General features: G+C 40.0%; 1 protein-coding gene across 1 annotated transcript; it reads left to right on the top strand.

Moving 5' to 3' along the window:
* Positions 1-522: 522 nt before the first annotated feature.
* Positions 523-22,910, top strand: LOC145432658 (uncharacterized). The gene is made up of 9 exons (XM_080309501.1): positions 523-2,711; positions 3,550-3,655; positions 12,596-12,699; positions 13,701-13,794; positions 16,459-16,571; positions 16,651-16,711; positions 16,775-16,832; positions 20,402-20,493; positions 22,656-22,910. Exons 1-9 carry the CDS (start codon positions 2,649-2,651, stop codon positions 22,691-22,693), a joined length of 729 nt encoding a protein of 242 aa, XP_080165627.1. The 5' UTR covers positions 523-2,648; the 3' UTR covers positions 22,694-22,910.
* Positions 22,911-23,485: the final 575 nt, after the last annotated feature.

Genomic DNA, 23,485 nt, shown 5'->3' on the forward strand with positions numbered 1-23,485 from the left:
AATTCCCCACTCCAGCCCCGGCGAAGCGGAACGAACCTGCAAATCCGGTCGTTGCCGTTCCATGTTTAATTTCTATAATTAGACACTCGCGCGCGGCAATCCTCGCCAATCCGTCGCGTCAACGACAGGCCCGAACAATCGCATTGCCAATTTATACATATACAAGAGGTCATGTGCGCAAGATCTAATTGCTTGCGTAATCAGTTGCATCTCCAACAGATCTGGTGCACATGACATAACCGTTAGCCTAGGTGCAATCGCATCTGTAATAGGCATCATGCGCAAGATGTCGGTTCGTTGGCCTAAACTATCTCGCCGCCGGCCTCGTAGGCTTTGGCTGCTATCTACTATCGTTTAGAGACAATACCGTTAATTGTATAATGATTAGCAATCGCATCTGTAAAAGGTCTCCTCGTGCTCAAAATGTCGTGTCGCTAGCCTGAAATATCGCGCCGCCCGCCTCGCAGGCTCTGGCTGCTATTTACACTCGTTTAAAGACAATCCCGCTAATTGTATAATGATTAGCGATCGTTGTGTAATGATAGTTCAAGAGTGACATCGCAAAACAGAATGACATCGTATATGAAATCGGAACTAATCGTGTACTGAAACGCAGGGTGCGTACTATACATGGGTACAGGCTTTTTCCCAGAATTTGCATGCTATTTTAGGGGTGCGTATTATACATGGGGGCGTACTATACTTGGAAAATTACGGTAGGCCTCGTACGCAAGATGTTGCTGGCCTGAACTATCGCGCCGCGTGCCTCACAGGCTTTGGCTGCTATCTCCTATCGTTTAGAGCAGTGCTTTTCAACCTGTGTGACGGTTCGCACTGGTGCGAATGAAAAAAATTGCAGTGCGAATGACGAAGGTGGTGCGAATAGTGCGAATGAAAAATCCGGATGAGTGCGAATGAAAATCGTAAATAATTGTTCATTTTTCTGACGCGGAATAATTCGAATAAAGCTAATAGGAAATTCAAGGGCAGTGTGACTGTTGTAGTTGAGACGCAATTGTAAATAAATGTTTACCTTGACGCACCATAGCAGCTCTCACAAGCCGTAGTGAATTAATGTTTCGCACTATAATTATTACGTAACCAAAAGCCAGGCTTGGAAGTCGGTGTAGTTACAGACGTACAGTGTATCAGCCCGTCTAAGCCAGCGACAGGCTGGAAAAATGAAGTCAAATTGATTATTTGCGTTCTTTCGCTAAACGATCATCATTCTCGCAACAACCGCTCGATCAGCGCGAGGCCCGAGGACAGTACTAAATTCCATCATTACAGACTCACATTTGCAAGTTTATGTAACCGTAACGCAAGTTTTACCCCTTCGAGGGTTATTAAAGTATGGAACGCATGGGTATAATCTTGGGTCGACGCGCTGCAAAAGCTATCTGTTAATTTGTATGTGAAATTTGTTGAATTTACTGCAAAAAACCCTCCGATAGTTTTTACATATCCAAGGTCATTGTGTAGGGTACTGTAGTTAATAAGCGAAACACGCATAATTTATGGCTGGATCATCAGAATCAGCCGACCTTTGGTTTGAATTCATGATAAGATTTGTCCGAATGTTTTTTCTTGAAAACATGGACGAAGACCGTTGGGATGAACTAGTGTAGGGGTGTGCAACGAGCGAGTTCAGGCCTATGAGACTAATTCATTTCGAGACCAACCCCTTCTGCGTTTTGGCTAACACACCGCTGATAAAATGCGGTGCCGCTGATAAAATACGAGGCCAAAAACATCAGCGGTGACAAAACCTTGGCCAAAATTGACTGACGCTGGATGACCAAACCTTTCAATATATAAATGCTCCGTTTTCGACACGGAATAGTCCCGTTCCTGCTATCTGAGTAGACAGCAGCACAAACGCCACACGCATAGGAATTTACTTCACCCAAATTTGAAATAGCCGAACAAACGGTATCCTGACTTTATTTGCTCTTCTCATATACTCGCGAGACAGAAAATGGGAAATCGAAAACAAAAAACAGAACTCAAGTTGGAGCAACGTATCATAAAGGTAGCGAGCTCTAATGTGCCTACTCTGCTTGATGGTATTTGACTTTATTTCCCAAGACATCAGGCACAAGCCTCAACACAAACATGTGGATTTTTCATCCTTTCTACAAACTGCAGCTTCCGGGACCTTTGTATCATCTCTTAAAAACGATTTCTGCCAGCAAGCGTTTTTCACTCGCAGAAAATACGCTGTAATTTGGATAGGAGTGTAAAACAGTTCTTCAGACCTGGCCATCCAAGCAATATGGTAGTCACAATTGTACAATATCCAACAACCTGTTTGACTGAAAATCGTATCATTAGGGAAATTAGCCTTTTTATTGAGACACTTCATGGCCTGAAATCTGTATAGTAGCCAATTTGTTGCACCTCTGAACAGAATATTCTTATGTATCTTCATCTTCTATCTGTATAGCAATTTTCGGTTGGCTTGTGCGAATGAAATTTATTTTCAAAAAAAAGTGCGAATGAAGCTCAAAAAGGTTGAAAAGCACTGGTTTAGAGACAATGCCGTTAAGTGTTTAATGATTAGCGTTGTTATGTCATGATTGTTCAACAGTGACACCGCTTAATAGAATGACGTCTAATACTAAAACTTAATTACTCGTCTACTACGAATGCATGGTGCGTACTATACATGTGTACCAGCTTTTTCGCAGAAACTACACGCCATTTTAAGGGTGCGTATTATACATGGGGGCGTATTATACACAGAACATTACGGTAGCCTATATTGTTTATATTCATTAAAAAATCTGTTTATCAATTTTGGTGCTATATTTATTGATATCATCATTTCAAGATATGCAGTTGTAGAATTCGCTTTAAAATAATAGAAGTCTACCCAATCTATTCATAACTAGTAATACCAGTATGTTATTTTCAAGAAAAGTCATTTTGTTGCTGTTTAAAACTATAGCCTACACAAGACAGATGAGGGTTGCACCATAGTTGAGCTAAATTTGCACGTAACGGTTCAAATGAGGTCTGTGAAGACATAAAAGTTGAAAACCTCTGAAACAGAGTATTTTGGTGAGGAACTCTTCAATTTTAAATTATAATCGCGCTTTCCAAATTGGCTTAAAATCATAGCTAACATTTATATTCGATTAGAATTAGAATTATAGTTACCGTTACACAAGTAGCCTACTCACTAATTTGATTAGAATTAGAATTACTAAATTAACAAAAGAAATACAACAAAATCAAGTTCAGGTCATATAAATATTTGACTTGTTTCCCACTATACAGTTTTTATAACATTTCTGGAAAGCCAGAAATTAGATTAGAATTAAAATTAAAGAAACAAGTCATCATCAGATAACAATTAGACCGTCACAACCATCATTTTGAAAAAAAATTCATCAAATCAAAGCGGTGTTTCAATCTAATTATATAATGGAAAGTTGTTCAAGGCTGGTACTGAGACTTTCGGCTGGAAGTGTTAACGGAAATATGACCCATATTGTGTCCATTTTCATGATTTTATCGATTTGAATTTGTTTTCATGATTTTTAGGGAGTCATTCAAATCTCTCAATGCGACGGTACGTCTGAAACTTCAGAGATTCAAGCTTTAGTGCTAGATGACGATAATCCGACACCAGCCAAGAGAAGACGAAAGGGTGAGAGTCATTTTTAGTCGATCGTTCATACTTTATTTTAAAAATAGTAACACCAACATCCACTCGTACTCAAAACATGGACATTGGACATATCCCAAGTTGTTTTCTTACACATTTTGAACAAATATACCTAAACAGCATACAATTTCACGCAGCATGTCGTACCCATGGTTTGGTACTTTGTACCCACAAATGATACAACATATCCCTGATCTATTGTAATATCATTTTCTATTCTATATTAATCTAGATTCTAGAAGATCCTCCTGGCTTTAAGAGTGATTACATAACAGCAGTCAATGGCACCTGATCCCAATCTACTTATTCAAGCCGTATCATAATGACCTTCCTGCACCTGCAAATAGACCCAAGGCTGCAAGCAAAAATACTAAGTTTTATGGTGTTGTTCCGAAACCAGTGGTTCTCAACCTTTTTTCTCACAGTGCCCCTTTTCAAAAATTTGCATGTTCTTCCCCCCCCCTCAATATTTTATGGACTGTACTGAAGACAACAGGGTAGAGGTCGAAGTCCGCCCAATTTTTTCGGGTTTGGACATGACTATTGGATTTATTTCGGGCTTTACATGGGCACTGCACTCTATACGTGATGTGAGTAGTGAGGGTTCCTGAAATTGTTGCCCGCCAATCAGAGAGCGCCACGTCATCCTAATTGCCACGCCCATTTTCATACCCTAAGGGTACATTCATCTGCTACGTCATCTGTGCCACATCATCATCAAGCGCCACGCCTATAGTGCCACATCATCCATCCATTGCTATATCATCGCTGCATTGATTGCCGCATCTTGATACTTTTCTCAGATATTGTATTATGTGTATTTAGGACTAATATCATCCATCCATACTTTTTAAACTTGATTTTATGTGTACAAGTTACGGTTTCTGCAGTTTCCACATTTAACGACTTATGATTGCCGCGTCAAAACTTACATTGGCACTTTACTCAGTCTCCTTGAAATAGCATTGTATAGTGTACGAGTTCATTTTATTTCGAAAAAAGAGCATATCAATGATATCGTTGATCGTTATTGCATCGATTCACTAGCTGAAATCCTCCAGATCGGTTGATGTTTCGAGGTACACCGCTTTGCATGCCGTCCGACAACCGACAAGATAGCGTAATGGTTAAGCGTCCGGCTTCTTGATCGGTAGGTCGTGGGTTCGATTCCCGGCCGGGTCAGACCAAAGACCTGATTAGTAACACTGGTATCCATGGCTTCCCTGCTTGGCGCTCATGCATTACTGGGATAGCATGGAGGGGTGGTGCATGACTTAGAAAGCCGTAAAAGCTATATCTGCACTTCCTTGTCCAGCGGCATATGCACATCATGCACTCATGGTATGCAGATGCGCAGATCGTGTGTATGTGTATCATGAGTCGGTGTATATGCCGCAAAAACATCAAGGACAAAAATAAACTACGTCCTTTCCTTTCCGACACTGCGATCCGAGTTCTTGCGTTCGATCTGACCGTTTTGTTTGATGTAGCGATCACTGGCTTGTAGTATATACGATACGAGCGGAAGGTCGGGATTATGAACAACTACGCTAGGCGAATAGATGACGAATTCATCAGCTCGCAGTATAACCGCTACCTGTATAATGTTTGCATGTCGAGTATAAGGGTATTTAACTCGGTACTAAAATGCCAACGGAATAGCCGCAGGGACCCGCTTCTCGTTGCTATAATTAAACGAACACCTTCGCCGCAGGTACGCGATCACCGACGTTATAATGATAGGGACAAATTAGCCGCATGAAAGCGAGTCTAATGAATATAACGACAGACAACAAGTTAGTTAAAAAGTAAAACTAATCGTGACCGATGCAAGACGGCGTGAAACAGCGCTTTCGCTCGATTCTTGTAGTGACCACAATTCATACGATTCAGTCCTTTTCATGTCACTAGAATAAGGGTGATTAAACCGACAGTGAAACGCCGCTTCACAATTGCAAGTTAGTGTAATGCAAATTTTACCCCTTCAAGGGTTATAAAAGTATGGACGGCAAAAGGTATAATTTTGGGTCGACATGGTGCCTTAGCTATCTATCAATAGGTATGTAATAATTGTTGAAATAGTTGCTATTGATCATAGACCAAGCTTGCTTTCAGAGCTGGAAACTAAACGCATATGAAAATTTACCTAGGTGTTCCCCACACGCATCAAATGTAGGCCTACTCAAGTGTTTATGAGGTGGCGAATAGTTCGACGGTTGTTGGCATGCAAGGACGTCACATAGAATTGTGGAGTTTTCTGTAAACTATAATCCAGTGATCTATTTTCAATCACTATATTTTTCATTAATCTAAACTAAGTACTGTTAGTAGGCAAACCCTAGGAAAGTATATCCTCTGATAAAAGCAGGAGTAATTTGGTATCCGTGAAATAAATAGATGGTGCGACTCTAATGGACATAAAGAAATGAAAATTTTGTAAAGTAGATATTTTTCGGTATGTTAAATTCGGCTACGCGGTGCTAGACTTCTTGGCCGCATGAAATAGGATGTTTTAGCTTCAACCTCAACGCATTAGCACACCGAATTTAAATATAGGCGATAAATAATATACAGTAGCCCCAATTTTAATGAAAAAATAAAAATAAAAAAGCGTGAAAAATTGCATTTATCCTGGAACGCACCAAGAAAAACCGTATGAATTTGTAAAGTAGTTAGAAAACTACACTATTCCGCTACACTAAAGACTTAAACAATCCGGATTTTGTATGGTGTATACTAATTTTACATTGCGGAGTATTCAGTAAAGTTCAATCCAGTGAATTCGCGTAGGCTATGCATACAAATGAGGAAAGTTACATCAGCGCGTGTTAACTAGTTGTATTATGTAGCTTGCAATTCATGCAAGTTTCGAAACTTCCACACTGAGTCTTTTAAAATAGATAGAAACGAAAAAAACTAATCGAAAAAATTTACGAAGTTTGGATGCGGCATATTTAGGTTTTCTAAAAATTATTCATACCCATGACTCGAAATATTGTTAACTAACTTATCATGTTCTGAAGTCTCATACATGCACCGACTCTGTGCATTCAATGTAGGGGTAGCTGACTTGGAGACAGAAAAACACACATATTTGACCGTAACATGGTCAGTCTTCACACCGCAGAAACACAGCCGCTTGGTTAACATCACAAAACCGCAATTGAACTCAAGATTGCCATACACGGAATCGCTGTTAACGATGTCTGACTGCGGCGTTTCGACGAGTAACGAATTCTCGTATTCTCGAGACCATCACGACAAGACTCTAACCCACCACATCCGTGGTTTCAGTTGATCATATCGAAGAATATCATGTCCATCCGTGTTACCACCCACAGATTTCGCCATCCTCACATGGTAGTGCTAAGACACAGACAAGACGCGGTGGTGGAAATATTGAAAATGAGAAAGCAGACCTTGGTGTCATTTGATTTGGATTTTACACCCGATGAACCCACCATTCGTACTGCGCATTGGGATGAGGATTCTATCATTGATGTCGAGGGAAAGGAGATGTACAGATTTGTTGGTGTCGTGAATATTCAACGAAAGTCTGGGTATATGGTTGTACATGGTTCGCGTATTTGACTGTGGAGATATCGCTATACATAACGTGCTGTTCACCGTATCGATAGCACCAACGAATATCCGCGAAAGGGTTGTAATCTCGGTGAAATAGTGTGCGACACATTTTTCCACAAGTCGAATGCATGTCGGTTCATACTAAGACCATGTCACGGTCAAATATGTGTGTTTTTCTGTCTCCAAGTCAGCTACCCCCCACATTGAATGTACAGAGTCGGTGCATGTATGAGACTTCAGAACATGAATTTGTAATCCATGATGCTTGTAGTGCCGATCATGATGTTATCCATGATGTATGTAATGTCACACACCTCGTTTACGCGAATACTTGGTATCTATGAACAATCGTGAAGTATACTGGATGTGTAATGTCTTGTTATTTTCATGGAAACATGGGGGGTGTAACATGTTTGAATATTGTTCATTGGTTTGTCGATTCAGAGTTGATATCCAGATCCGGGTCCTAGTTTAAGTTTTAGAAAATATGATACCGACATCCCGACATCTTTCGAAAACAAAACAGTGGTCAATGCTTAAGAGACCATTTTTACTATTTTTCATCGCCATAAGTCATTCTGGACCGCGAAAACGCATTGTACGATATAGATGAAACTTATGCAAATCCTAGGATACTCATTTTCAAAGTAGCTTAGATCTCGAAATAAGCTCTGACTCGGTCAGTCTTCACACCGCAGAAACACAGCCGCTTGGTTAACATCACAAAACCGCAATTGAACTCAAAATTGCCATACACGGAATCGCTGTTAACGATGTCTGACTGCGGCGTTTCGACGAGTAACGAATTCTCGTATTTGGTATTGATTGTGACACATAGTCAAAACAGCGACAGTTTTCACAACCCGATACATACATTGAACCAACTGATGTAAGGTGAAACACTACGTTCGCAGCAAAAAAGTTTGCAGGGTATGACCACCACCAACATATAGAGTAGTGAGTGAGTAATTATCCTACATACCCCGATTTTACTATATTCCGAGATCCGGATCACGATTCAAGTCTACCTGAGAATCCGAACCACCCTGTGAAGTTGATATATCAAGTTGTGAACGGTGAAAGGGTTGTAATCTCGGTGAAATAGTGTGCGACACATTTTTCCACAAGTCGAATGCAGTTCGGTTCATACTAAGACCATGTCACGGTCAAATATGTGTGTTTTTCTGTCTCCAAGTCAGCTACCCCCACATTGAATGTACAGAGTCGGTGTATGTATGAGACTTCAGAACATGAATTTGTAATCCATGATGCGTGTAGTGCCGACCATGATGTTATCCATGATGTATGTAATGTCACACACCTCGTTTACGCGAATACTTGGTATCTATGAACAATCGTGAAGTATACTGGATGTGTAATGTCTTGTTATTTTCATGGAAACATGGGGGTATAACATGTTTGAATATTGTTCATTGGTTTGTCTATTCAGAGTTGATATCCGGATCCGGGTCCTAGTTTAAGTTTTAGAAAATATGATACCGACATCCCGACATCTTTCGAAAACAAAACAGTGGTCAATGCTTAAGAGACCATTTTTACTATTTTTCATCGCCATAAGTCATTCTGGACCGCGAAAACGCATTGTACGATATAGATGAAACTTATGCAAATCCTAGGATACTCATTTTCAAAGTAGCTTAGATCTCGAAATAAGCTCTGACTCGCTATTCTCCTCAAAGCATGGAATTATCACGAGTATCACCTTCGGTCACTGAAGAAAAGTATGAAATTATATCCGAAGCATATTCCTTGACTAGGAATTTTATCATGTACGAACTCGACGGCTCATGCGTTAAGGTAAATACGAAAGCAGAGAGAACCTTACGTCGAGTTGGGGATGAAATGTTCGAGCGACATCGAACTGTCCTAAACGCAGTCTCCAAACGTCTCCGCTATGGTGATGTCGAAGTCAATGAAAAATATAAAGAATATTTACCCGATGAGCGAATGTTCCTGATGATAGCTGATGAAATTTACAAAGATACCAAAGAAAATTGGGGTAGGATTGTCTCCCTTTTTGTGGTCGGTAGCATTCTTGCTCGCAAGAACGAGGATGAACATCACGGGGACCATATAGAAGCTATCATACAGACAGTCGGAAATTACATTGCTAGCAGAAGACTAAAGTGGATTATGAAATTCTGGTAAATTCTGGTATTTGCGAAAAAGGTATTGCCCTAGCCCGTCAAAATGTTGCTTCATTCAGTTCCTATCATATTTGTTTTTTTATAACTAAAATTTGTTACATCCAGTTCGTTTAGTGACAGTGTAGGCCTACTTGTTGATGCGACTGTGATTAGACTAGTGGACCTCCGAGGTTGTATCAATCAGTTTTATCCAACAATACTGATCAATTCAGGACTGTTCAAAAACAAGGTTTTGCTGTTTAGTTTATAAACTTTGAAATGATTATCAATTGCAGATTTACCTACCGTAAATAATATTTTTCGAATTCAAAATTTTCTACGTCAATAATTTCTGCCGACTGGAATTGAGTCATATATGTTATGCATCGTAAATTTAAACAACCTGACAGTTTCAGTAAAGTATAAGAAAATAGCGAAAATTTTCGTATTGACTCGACTTGAACTTGAGTCATTGTACATAACCAGTGGCGGCTCGTGACAATATCGGGTGGTGGGGCAAGGGCTGCAAGCGACTTTTTATCAAAATGACGTCACATTGGCGTTTTCCAACGTAAACAAGTAACTAATGATGGTACGGTAACATGAATTTCCCGGCAACAGTGATTTTAACGTATGTACCATACGAGAGGTCCGCTGGTGAGCTGTGACTTGAAGTGTGGTAACTGCGTAAACGGCGTACGGAACAAAGATTCAACACGGTTCATGTTCGCACTAGACCTGACTAATTATCTGCAGAAATGGAAATGACTATAACTCGAGAGATAGCGTAAGCCTAATTGGAAAGGTCAACGAGTTCGGATAGATACGCAATTGTTATCTCATAGATTGGGCCTGTCATATTGAATCCAAAACATTAATCTGAAGAACTAAGAATTGCAGCCTCTAAAATTCGGTCTCGGTACAGCATAGGAGATTTTGGCCTTGAAACTGGAGACTGTAACACGACACATACGGCTTTATTACTGTCTATAGGTCTGCTGCGAAATCACCTTTGAAAAATATATTACCGAATAAATACGTGGATGAAAGCCTTAAACTTATTACACTGTTACATGACATCATCGAGAAGTGGCCTCATGGCCCTTTTCGGTATGGTACACTGTCAAAATTAATGCGAACAGACCAACACCGAATCTTGCGTAAAATTTACTGAGGAATAGGCTGATCAAGTGATCAGCTGTTAGCCGCCATCAAAAACAAAATAGCTATCGCGCTTGACATGGGGTTGTAAGCAAATGGCTTGAAGGCCACAATTTCACGGTGAAATTGACATTGGAGAATATAATATCAAAGTAAATATTTGAATGCAAACTGAGAATGATATCATCATCTCAGTTAACGTTACCGCAGATACACCGGCTTTTGCGTGGAATTCGCAATGCGTTGTAGGATCAGATGTGTCAGATCGGAGCACATCTCTACCATACTCTACCTTGAAAACGAAATTACTACCCTAATCATTGAGTGTCAACCTCGAGACTTGGCACAGCGTTCGATACTAAAATCAAGACATACCGTGCAAAAGCTTATGACGGATCTAGGTAAGGAGCATCGTTAAAATCAATAGAGACCAATACCGGCTTTGCGTATAATCTGTTAGCGATAAATGACGAGTCAGTTCTCACTCGAATTAGGAAACGTAATTACCACTAACACAGTTCAGTGACAAACTTAAAACTTGGTACAGCGTTCGATACTAACATTAAGACTTACCGTGCCAAATGTCATAACCGATCTCAGTATTGAATATCGTCAAAATCAATGGATACCAATACCGGCTTTTGAGTAAAATCTGTTTGCGATACATGACGGATCAGCACACACTTAACTTCGGAAACGGAATTACTACCCCAAACTATAAGCAGAAACCTTGAAACTTGAGGTAGTGTTAAATACCACCATCACGACATGACATACCAAGTTTCAAGAGTTTTCGTGGTGTGAAACACCATCAAAATCGACCAATACCAGCAAAGGTCGACCAAACGCATATGACGGTAACCGAGTTCAGCTATAGATACGATTGTTACAACACACCTTAGGGGCACAGAGCTATTGTGCCCCGGTTGCTCGGTAATTTTATGAATAGGAGAGAGTAAATCACCGTTTCTTTATTGTGCGCGGCTTTGAGAGAATAGACAGTGAAAGCTTGTTATGAGGGCTACCGGGGCATGCCCCGGCTAGGCATTCGCAAAGCGAAAACACAAGAGAATTCGATTTTCGCAGAGACTTCGCTATATATGGGCAATGGGCATTTACAAGCGAAAGGAATACCATTTTCGCTGTGATTTCGGTATATATAGAGAGATTGGTGTGCGTCTATAAATGGTAAAGAATTGTTATTGAACAGAATTTTAGGTGGGGCAATGCCCCAGTTGCCCTATAGGACGAGCCGCCACTGTACATAACTCAAACCAAGTCATATGACTCGAAAAAATGATGGCTATGACAGACATTTCATTGCAACTTTGGAGAATAGTAAAGGTACCACATTATTGGTAGTTTGTCTGTCAGTCCTGATACTCTGAAAATAGGGTCAGAAACTGTTAAGAATCAGGAGAATTGCTATATTCTGAATGTGAGCTATTCTATATCGTGACTCGAGCAGAGTTGAAAACTGTAGGTTCGACCGGATTGAACTGTAAACTGAACAGTGAACATAATCTTGGACTCGAGTCAAAACACTATGATTCAGACTCAACCCTCTACTAGCTGACTTGGACTCGGACTTTACTCGGTGGTGAATTGGAAATGAATTAACATGACTCTGGCGCGCGAGTCAAAACCATAAAAGTGTGAGTGACTTGTGACTGAACCTTGTGATTTGGTTACAACCATGTATTTTATTTTTTATAAAAAATCTAAAATCTTCTATATTTATAGCTTCTCTTGTACAGGTTGGAATTGTGACAAATTTGAAGATTAGATTGATTTAACAATTTTATCAACTAGCCAGTAAAGTATGAAAAATATTATTTTTCACAACACAACCATAGTGTAACTGTTTGATGCGGATGTGATCAGACTAGTTAGCCTCCAAGGTTGTACCTATCTGATATTAAATACTGTGCAGTGTGCATGCATATTTATCTGTATTCTGTGTCATCATTTATGCCGTCTGTTCGTTCTGTATATCTGTTGGATGAAAATAAAAAATATGTCTCTTCAGACTTGGAATTCAGACTGGTCCGTCCGGACAGTCCGACCTGGAGCGATGAGGTGGAAGAAGAAGAGCTGGCAATCGACCAAGATCAAACCACACTACCGGCTATGGTAAGTGTATACCAGGGTTGCTTAACTGACGGGCCTTTTCGCTGGACTAGACCTTATCTGCACGAGTGAGCACTTAGTTTTTTGACAAAATCTAATCCATTATGGTGGGTTTTGGTCTATTTACAGCCCTTTTTAACAAGTACTTACTCTAAAGAGAGAGAGAGAGATCAGACTTATATTCGTCTGTACCATCAGGTGCTTTGACCACTCTAAAGAGAGAGAGAGAGATCAGACTTATATTCGTCTGTACCATCAGGTACTTTGACCACGGAGATCCGATACTACCGTTAAGAGAGATCTGCACCACTAATATTTTCTCCTCCAAGCTACCCGTGGATGCTGAGCACCTAGCGGGGTTGCCACAGATACCAGTTTTGAAGTGTTTTGTATATAGTTATACCATATTACATTTGCACGACTGTGAATTATTCCAGGAGAGTTATAACAGCAGTAGGCAAATTCTGAACTTTTGTAACTTTATATCTTTGTTAAAAAATAGTGGGCCCCTTGTGGCCGTCAGGGACCCCCGCAGACCCCCTTAAGTTTTCGTTCGAATATATCTCAATTATTGTGCGACCGTTATATGACTTGTTCGAAATTTAATTGTAGGATAGTCATAGTCATGAACAGCAACAAAATGTCTTATCTCATAAATAATATCATACATTATGTAGAAATTGCATCGATTTTTATTATTATTCTATGAAATGAGAAAACTAGAATTAAAATTACTGAATTCACAAAAGAAATACAACGGAAATCAAGCTCAGTTCATACTAAACAGTTCTCCTGTAGCATTTTCAGGAAAACCATAATTGGATCAGAATTTAAAATGAGCCATATTGAAACATTTCACGAATTAGATTTATGGCATTTCGCTCTAATTAGTCTAATTAGACAACTGAAATTATGTACTAGTCCAAGCTACTTGTACTATCACCCATATTGCGTCCATATTCATGATTTTATCGATTTGAATTTTTTTTTTCGGACATTTTTAGGAAATCTCTCGCAACAATACTCCTGAAGCCCGTGAGATTCACTATTTTGTGTCTCACGATAGTAATCCAACACCGCCTGAGAGAAGACAAGAGGGTAAGAGCCAATTTTAGTCAACTGTTTTTACTGTGTTCAAAAATGAATACACCCTCTCGTTTACAAAACATAGACATTAACTATGAATATATGCTGAATTAATTCGTTACGCATTCTTTACAAATACGCCTAAACAGCTTGTAATTGCGCACCGAATGTCGTATTTGTCGTACCCCGTGGTCCCACGTGTCATTGTCTTACGGCGACAAAAAAGCCCGGAAAAAAAAAGAACCGATAAAGAAAGAGAAAGAGCAAGATATAGTTTCTAAAAAGAACTGAAGATTTAGGGATGCCATCGAAGAAGAATGTATCATCGGGCACTAGGTCGGGGTGGATGCCAGCTCAAGAGACCCCAACTGGTCGGCCGTTCGGCATCCCCCTATCTGTTCATTAATTGCATCGCATTGTGTGTGTCTTGGGCAGATGAAAATATAATCTGTCCATTGATTCATTGATTGATTGATGTTTTGTGCATCTACCCCCGTTAAGGATCCCGGATATAGTATGATGTTATTAATCCCTTGATTGCAGAGATGCTGCTAGCAATTTTAGGAGTGATTGCATAACAGTAGTCAATGGCACCTTGTCCCAATCTACCTATCCAAGCCGTATCTTGATAATTTTCAAATTTTGAAGTCTAGTTAATAAATTGGTCATCATTGTTAGTATTACAGTTAATCACCGTAAATAGGCTATTACTTTTTGGAAGTACGAATTTCCTGACAACAATTTCAGTGATTTAAAAAAAAAATTTTCTCTACAACAGTGGTTCTCAAACTTTTTTAGAAAAGCCCCCCTTTTTAGGGTGAAAAATTTCGTGTCTCCTATCGTCATATCACAAAATGCAATGAGGCTGCTAGCAATCCTAATGGATATTTTGATGGCATGGGAGGTTCTGACTCTCGATGAGAGAATTCTCAAATGTGAAATTCGAACTATACATATAGCAATAACTATAAATTGGAAGTCGCGTCGTTGCAGTGTTGGGATGACTCGAGTCACGCTTTTCATATGACTTGACTTGACTCGAGTCAGTTTGCTAAAAAGACTTGTCTTGACTTGACTCGGCGTATCAGAAATATGGATTGACTCGTGCTGAGCAAAATTCACGAGTCAATTTCAAGTCATCAAGTAATCGGTGTCGATAAAAACCACTGCATCTTGCATATGTTCGGATTGTTCCTGAAACGCTGGTGTAACCAGTGAGAGCGACCAATCATTAAATGATCGTGCGTTTCACTGAGGCGCCATTGTTCTCTCACAAATAAATTGAACGCAAACGCAGTGATCGAAGCCTACAGCTTGTGTTGTCGTAAACTAGTGAAGTAATAAAATCGAAAAATGTCTATTTCTGTTCTCTATGTTCTTACCTCAACCAAACTTGTTTTATTGAAATTGAATTCGAATAAAGTCTATATAGTCACATTGGCACAAGCTGGAATTGTATCATATCAATTTGTAAATGGGTAATGTGTCGCATCTTATCAATTCGTTTCTTTTTTCTCTATTCTCTATTTTGGATGGTAAAGTGGTAACTATAAACTGAGGCTATGCAATTACTTTCGTGTAGTTTAACAGTTCTACGTATATGTCAGTGATACAGCGCATTCAACTCTATATTCGTTCATCGGTTCGGAATCAACGACCACTCAATCAGTATTTCAGATAGCTAGCAAAATGTAATGACGTAATCATGCCTCATACTTTGAAAAGGCAACTTGACTTGAATTTTGACTTGACTCATGACTTGACGACTAGGCTTGACTTGACTCGACTGGAGTCACCTCCAAAAATCGAGTGACTTGACTTGATTCGAGTCACCATCGAAAATCGATTGACTAGACTTGACTCGAGTCAAAATGTGCCATGACTCGAAATAACTCGTGACTCGAAGGTAGTGACTGGATCCCAACACTGGCCGAGCGCGAAAAATATTTCCAGTTTATTGCAGCTTCGTAACCCTGTCAGATGCTTTCATGCCCCCCAAGGGGCCGCGTCCGACAGTTTGAGAACTACTGCTCTAGTGCTCTATATTAAATCTCAATGTTCTACTCTTATAGCTTCGCTATTACAGATTGGAATTGAGCCAAATTTTATGATATTTGCCAGTAAAGTTTAAAAAATAGTTATCTTTGGTCAACCATAGTGTACCTGTTTGATGCGGGTGTGATCAGACTGGTTAACCTCCAAGGTCGTATCGTTTATTCCTATCCGATATTGAACACTGTGCAGTGTGCATGCGTACTTTTGTGCATCATTATTGTTGCCGTCTGTCTGGTCTGCATATCGGTTAGTCAGTGACTCCCAACCTTTTTTGACTAATCGCCCCTTATCACAAATATTTACAGGTCCGAAAAAGAGGACATAGGCCTAGAAGCGGGAAAATTATTCGCCTAAGTCTGATCGCTGGTGAATTTACTGAAAAGGGTCATTTTTCTGAGGTGGTAGGTGCTCGGAAAACCGGTTTCCGCGTCTACTTTCCATTAAGCTGATCGCGTCATACAGAATAAGCCGTATCCGCATGTATTTTTGAACATGTTGATAAAATACATCTCACTGGAAGTTCTAACATTTTGGCCCTCACTCACACCCTGGGGACGTTATCACCCACGTTGGGAACCACTGGGTTAGCTGAAAATACCGACTCTCTCTCTCTCCATTCAGACTTGGACTTGAGACTCGTCCATGCATACAGTCCATCATGGAGTGATGAGGTGCACGAGGAAGTTCATGAGGAGCCGGCAATCAGGCAACACCGAAATACATCACCCAAACGAGTAAGTTCATACCAGGGTTACTGTCCGTAAAATAACCATGATTGATATTTACTTTTGCTAAACGGTGCTAACTTCTCAGATCACAACGTGCTCCGGCATGGGAGAACCAGAAGATAATGACAGACATAACATAGTTGAAAGTAAGAATATCTCATTGAAACCGTCTTTCTGTTACACTCCATCTCAATATTTTGCTTCTGCAGTAATCGACCTGACAAGTGATACATCGTCTTGCGAAGATGAGACAGATTCAAGACAGACGTGAGTTTGCTTTACTAGGCGATAAAGTTGTGATCAGAGCCCAATGATATCTGGCTCTAGCATAATTTCGGTATTGGGTCTACTGTCGTCAATATTTGTGGGCTTGTCCAATGATTTCGTCACTCGCGCAACTATTTCAATGGAAAGGATCTTTAGTATTGGTGGCGTGATTTATCTGGACCCCGTATAGGAGCTTTCTTCTTGGTAAAAATGTTAAAACTTTGTGCTTCCTGAAATCATACATACAACTCTCATGCTCAGAAATAGATTGATTGTACATGAAACAAGTTATGTCGGATATATATTTCAAATTAGTTCCACTAATCATTATAAGTTCTCGTTGAAAAATGTCACACGTTTATTGTTTTTAATATTGCAAGTGACTTTGAGCGTGTGTTCAAAAGGGTAGTTCAAAAATAAGATTTTCCTTGTAATTTTACTTGCTATTCGATAAATTTGTTATTTTGGTTAAGAAAAACTCTGCACACCAGGTTTGACTCAATTTCAGCCTGTAGCAGCTAAGCTATCAGAGTTGAAAAAATTGTATATATTATAACATATGAAAGTATTTTTGCAAATTTCACTATTGGAGTAGAAAGTTTTGAATGTGAAGGCATAGTATTTAAGATGGGCGGTTCTAAAATAAAATTAATTGAAGAATTTCCCAAATTAGATCTTTTTTACACCATCCTTCGTTTCCATGGGTTGGAATTGAGCCACATTTTTTATGCTTCGTGTTTGAGACAACTTAACAATTTCATGCAGTTACGGAATCATAATAAATAATATCGGCCTGATGTAAATGACCATTAGGGGTGTCACAAAACATTTTTTTTCCAATTTTTCTGGCTTCTTGATAAATCTGTTAGGTTGCCCAAAACGACACAACATACCAATTTTGGCTCGATTCTAACCTATAGAAGCATTCCTAGATAAGAAAAAGGTTTTGGATGTGGAAATACTTGACGACCATCAGATAGCCGGCGAGATACTGTTCCACAATTCAGGCAGTGGTGCGAGTCGAGTCATGGTGTGACTCGAGACACTTTGCAAAGATGACATGAAACAACTTGACTCGGCGCTTCAGAAATTTGGATTGACTCGTGACTAGGAGCAAAATTGACGAGTCAATTTCAAAACATTATGTAAACGATTTCGATTATGTCACCCTGTATTTTGTATGTCTGGATTGTTCGCGAAACGCCGGTGTCACTTGTGAGAGCAACCAGTCATTCAATGGTTGCATGTTTCACTGATCCTCCATTGTTCCATCACAAATAAATTGACCGCAAACGAAACAATCACAGCTTACGTTTTCATAGTAGCAGTAGATTTATCTAATAGCAACGTATCTCTGTTTCTTATACGGCTCAGTGCTTACCTTTACCAACACTCTTGTATGATTTAAATCGGCTGAATATAGTTTATATGCGTTTATATTCTTTATGTTATATTTATATTCTTTATGCGTTTATGTGATGGTAGTGTATTGTATCACATAAATTTGTTCAATTTCTGGAGGCTTCGTAATCTGTCCTCTATATTGGCTGATCCTGATAATAACAGACTGTAGCACGTAGCTTTACAGTCACTCGCGTATTTTATTAGCAGATCTAAGTGTGCGGGAGTGATACAACGCTTTTTTGCATGTACAATTGTACATTTAACTTTATATTCGTCTGTCCTTCACCTAGTTAGCAAACTGTACATGTAATGAGTTTGCATCATCCCTCATACTTCGAAAATTCGATTTGACTTGAATCGTGACTTGGCTTGGCTCGAATCACCTACAAAATATGAGTGACTTGACTTGACTCGAGTCAAAATGTACAATGACTTGTGACTCGTGACTCATATTTGATAGAACGATGATTTTTCCTGTCGACCATATGATAGTTGAACCAGAACTAGAACAACTCAATTTTCGAAATCCGCTACTAAAACGTGAACTAAATCTAGTCAATCTTTAAAACTCGCAACTAGAACTACTCACTTTTCAAAATCTGCAATTAGAACTACACTGTAAAAGTGACCTTGATTCATCGCAAATTGTTTGGAACCACGGTAGCCAGACACTTTGCATGTATAATGCGCACAATTTTACCGACTTTTTGTCCTAAAATCGATGGTTGCGCATTATGCATGGGTAGAATAATGCTTGAAATAAAAAACTTCCTCGAAGTAAAACTTTAGCAAACATGAAGCCATATTGCCCTGTAATTCATATTATGAGTGCTGGGACTGCTAGGCGCTGCAAATTAACGAGAAGTGTGTTGCCAATTAGCGAGATTCGTCTGCCTGCACAAAAGCACGCGATCTCCTGCTGAGTTGGTTTGCCATTTGTACGCGAGCGAAATAAGGTAATGGATTGCTGCACGTGCGCGCAATACTCGCTACTTTATCGAGTCAACGACAGGCCAGGTGCGCAAGATATAATTGCTGGCCTGAGAAATCGCATCTGTAATAAGCCTGGTGCAGAAGGCATCGTCGCCGACCTGAACTATTGCGTCTCTGGCCTCCCAGGCTTTGGCTCATATCCAAAATGTATCAGAGACGATGCCGTTAAGTGTATAGTCCAGGGGTGAGCAAACTACGGCCCTCGGGCCGCATGCGGCCCTCGACACCGTTATGTGCGGCCCGCGAGAGTCTAAAGAAACTTATTAAAAATATTGATAAAATGCGTACTAAAAATCGAATTAATGCACGGACTTGATTAAACTTTTTCTTAGTTTGGTGAAATATACTAAGACAGTGGTTGTCAAACGGAGGGGCGCGCCCTCCTTGGGGGACGTGAAAGCATCTGAAGGGGGCGCGAAGCTGAGCTCAACTGAATTTTTTTCGCGCTCGGCGCGATTTACTTTCTATTCTAGGGTATATCCTTCCTATATTACTTTTATGTTCAATTTCTGGCGCGACAACCTGATCTCAAGGCCCACGCAGTTTGAAAGGTTTCAACTGTGTCTTAGGTAGTAGATTCGTTCTCTGTATGCGTAGAATTAGGGTATTTATATTTCACCTACACATAGTAGAAGCGTGTTTGAAGCTAACATGGTTATGATGCTGTCAGCATTGTGTGTCCTGGAACTGTACCAAAAGTGGTATTGGTAAATCTATGAACAGATCGCTGCTCACAGATTTAAAATTCAACCCTGTTCTAAGAATCGGGACAACCGACTTTCATCTCTATGGATTTGGCAAATTTGTTATTGATGAGGTCGACCAGCTTACGAAATCTCGCCATCGATCCTGACGCGTGTACGATATCATCAAAGTAATGTCTGGTTTGTTCTAAATAAGCATCCTATTATCTCCATGTCATCACTATATAATCATAAATACCAATATTGCGTTTGATGTATAATCCCAATTTTATATCGTGCGGCCCGCGAATGGATGCAGATGTTGAATGCGGCCCGCGAGCTCAAAAGTTTGCCCACCCCTGGTATATTCCAATGCAGTGGTTGTCAACCTTTTTTTATACACGCACCCCTTTATGATATTGAAAAATTTCACGCCCCGTTTATGATAGTGAAAAGTTTCGCGCCCCCCTTATCGCACTTCTGGTTCAGATTGACAGAGAGCTTCCTAGACCAGCACCCTGCCTGGCACCGTGATTTTGCAGAAAGCACCCCAATACAGTCAGACCCGGAGGCTCCTGGAGGTAAGGAGGAAATTTCGATGTAATTCTAAATTGTAATCGTTAATAAAGATAATCGTGTACGGTTTACCACTGCGCGCAATGGTCCGCTTGAATACGTATCGAGGTTGACATTCAACACACATCGTGAAAATGTCATTTATTGGTCTACCAATTCCTTCCTTACGAGAAAAAATCCTGTTTTGAAATATTTCAATCAATCAATCAATAGTCAGATTATATTTTCATCCACCCGAGACACACACTCAATGTGACATGCGATATTCAAGACACACAATGCGACGTAATGAACAGATAGAGGGATGCTGGACGACCAACCTGTTGAGATCCCATTAACTGGCATCCACCTCGATCTAGTACCCGATGTCACGGTCTTCTTTGTTATCCTTCTTCATCGGATCTTTTTGGAAGCTATTTCTTGCTCTTTTTCTTTATCAATAACACTGTTGCCGTACTTGGGAGACAGTACAACTTAATTCGTCGAAATAGTAAGATACAGACACCATTTGAGAGGACATATAGATGTCATCAGCATGGACGCTGGCAAGTTATAATTATGCAGCTATCGTACATTTGACGCTCCCCAGAATATCTGAAATTCAACAAATATCGATCTGGTATCACAGCATTTGAGCGATGTAGCCTTATTACGGGTTTCACGTATGCTCCTGATAAGTAGGCAATTGATCATGCCACCGCCCAAGTCATATTAAAACACCATTAGATTCACCTTCTAATAGTGGAACAGATAAACTCCTTCTCGGAAGTTAGCCTTTCACCCGAGTCATTTTCATAATATCACTTAGCCAGTCCGAGTCATTCTTCAAAAGGTCACGCTCGAGTCCAAGTCAAAATTTTCAGTATCATTTACTGGTCTTGCTTGTTCATCGTGATCGATCGATCAGTTACAAAATAAATTTTCAACATTTGCACCCAGTGTGATGTCAATATGCTCATCGCCATAGGCGTCGACTTACCAGACGGCCACCTCGTACCAATTGTTCATGCGACTCAGTAATTTGTAACTAACAGACGAATCGACGCGACCTTGTTAGATACTGATTACATGCACGCTTTCTCGTTTGCAATCATCTTAATTTCTTGTGGTCTGCTTGCTACAGTCCTCTTCTTGAATTATCGCTCAATGTCATTTGTCAGTGTTTCATATGATATGAACACGTAGCATTGTGTACGGTATAGAGTTTCGTTGTCAAACAATGATGCACCACAAGACGGCACAATTGTGAATTTATTCGATTCTTTTGAACGGGCATCCTATATTCCAATAAACTTGATTGCTGGTCGGACTTGTATCCAGAGCAATAATATCGAATCACATACTATTGGACATTTGGTAGACAGTGGGTTTCTATTGATAAGATCGCGGCGTGCGCCTGGATTTGGAATTACTTCTAGCCCATATTCGTTACATTAAGTAGAAAATAGGACATGATATGTTTTGCCCTTGATGTTTTTGCGGCATATACACACCGATATACTCAAAAAATGCTTTGTGAACGTAAATCGGCAAATTTGAGAATGCCGCGAAATTCGCTGTTTTAATCTGCACACAATTGCCGCAATGCGAGCTGCTCAACGCGAAGTCAGAAACCCGTTTTGTTTGCCATATATTAAAGTTCTGTATCTGTACCCCCAAGAAGCTGTTCAAACACGAAAGCGCGCAACCAATCAGTAATTGTCTAATCTGTCGAACAGACTATAAAAAACATGATTGTGTTGAGGCTTTTGCTTTATTTCTTTGGAACATAAGGTGCAAAACGATCAAGGATCTAGTAGATCTTAAAATCTGTTCTGTACTCCTATCCAAAATACAGCGTATTTTTCGCGAGTGAAAAATGCTTGCTGGCAGAAAACGTTTTTGAGAGCTGACACAAATGTCCCGCGAGGCTCCAGTTTGTCGAAAGGATGAATAACCGGCATGTTTGTGTTGAGGCTTTTGTCTTATGTCTTTGGAACATAAGGTACAAAACGATCAAGGAGAGTAGGCACATTAGAGCTCGCTACCTGATGATACGTTGATACAACTTCTGTCTCGCAAGTTTATGATAAGAGCAAATATTAAGTTGTGAAGCAGGCTGAGAACTTGCGCATGCAAACGATCAAAATATCGACAGTGATGTCACGTGACTGTGTTGCTTTTACAGCTCATGATCAAAACGGACCAGTCCATGAACGACTTTGATCAACAATTCGAGACTTGTTTTGCCTCACAATTCCTCAACCAGTTCGAACTTCAGTGAATGGAAACTTTGTGACACTAGTCGACAATTCTGTCCCGATTCGCTCAAGGATGTTGAATGCAGAGTAATATCTTGCGAATACATGACACTTTGTGAATATCTATTTTTTTCAAAGTTCGTGATGTAGTTCGTTGCGCAATAAACACTGCCCGAGAATGATTGTACTGGTGGTTAATTGTTGATTGCGTAGGATTGTATTGGGCTCATGAGCAGAGACGGTCGATTACGAGTAACAACTTACTTAGATCTCAGAGTAGGTAAAGACATCACGGGTATTCTAGGCCTGGATTAGCATGAAAAGCGGCAGCTGTTGAGATAAGTCATGGCTCGTGGACATTCATATCTGTATTGAATTTGGGTTGAGGTGGATATTGTCATTGATTTGTTACTACCATTCTAGTCTCACTTTTCGCAATGGTTCCTTGTCAGCAATATCGTCAGATGGATATATAGCCCTTGTGAAAATTGAAAACCCATGTTTTTTCTGACTTCGCATAAGCCAAGATACCTTCAGCTGTGAAAAACTGGAACATGATTTTGTGATAAAATTGTTGAGTCTTGTTCGACTCATTTCTCATATTGGATTGTGCTCTCGCGATTATTATCAACGGTCAGTCGGTCATTGGCCATGATAATGTGAAAGCGTCGGAGAACAAGGCGTGTCGCTAACAATAGAACTCCTTGTTTTTTACTGGGAAGTATGATAATAACTTATGAATTGTGTCTAATCGAGG

This window comes from Botryllus schlosseri, unplaced genomic scaffold, assembly GCF_051294905.1.
Source record: "Botryllus schlosseri isolate E-star unplaced genomic scaffold, Bs_hap1 Bs64a, whole genome shotgun sequence".
NCBI classification, from domain to species: domain Eukaryota; kingdom Metazoa; phylum Chordata; class Ascidiacea; order Stolidobranchia; family Styelidae; genus Botryllus; species Botryllus schlosseri.

Excerpts from the sequence above, each read along its gene's own strand:
- LOC145432658 (XM_080309501.1), top strand. The coding sequence starts at position 2,649 with ATGCATGGTGCGTACTATACATGTGTACCAGCTTTTTCGCAGAAACTA. Across the intron at positions 2,712-3,549 it reads AACTACACGCCATTTTAAGG|GGAGTCATTCAAATCTCTCA; the intron begins GTGCGTATTATA and ends CATGATTTTTAG. Across the intron at positions 16,833-20,401 it reads GAGACAGATTCAAGACAGAC|ATTGACAGAGAGCTTCCTAG; the intron begins GTGAGTTTGCTT and ends CTTCTGGTTCAG.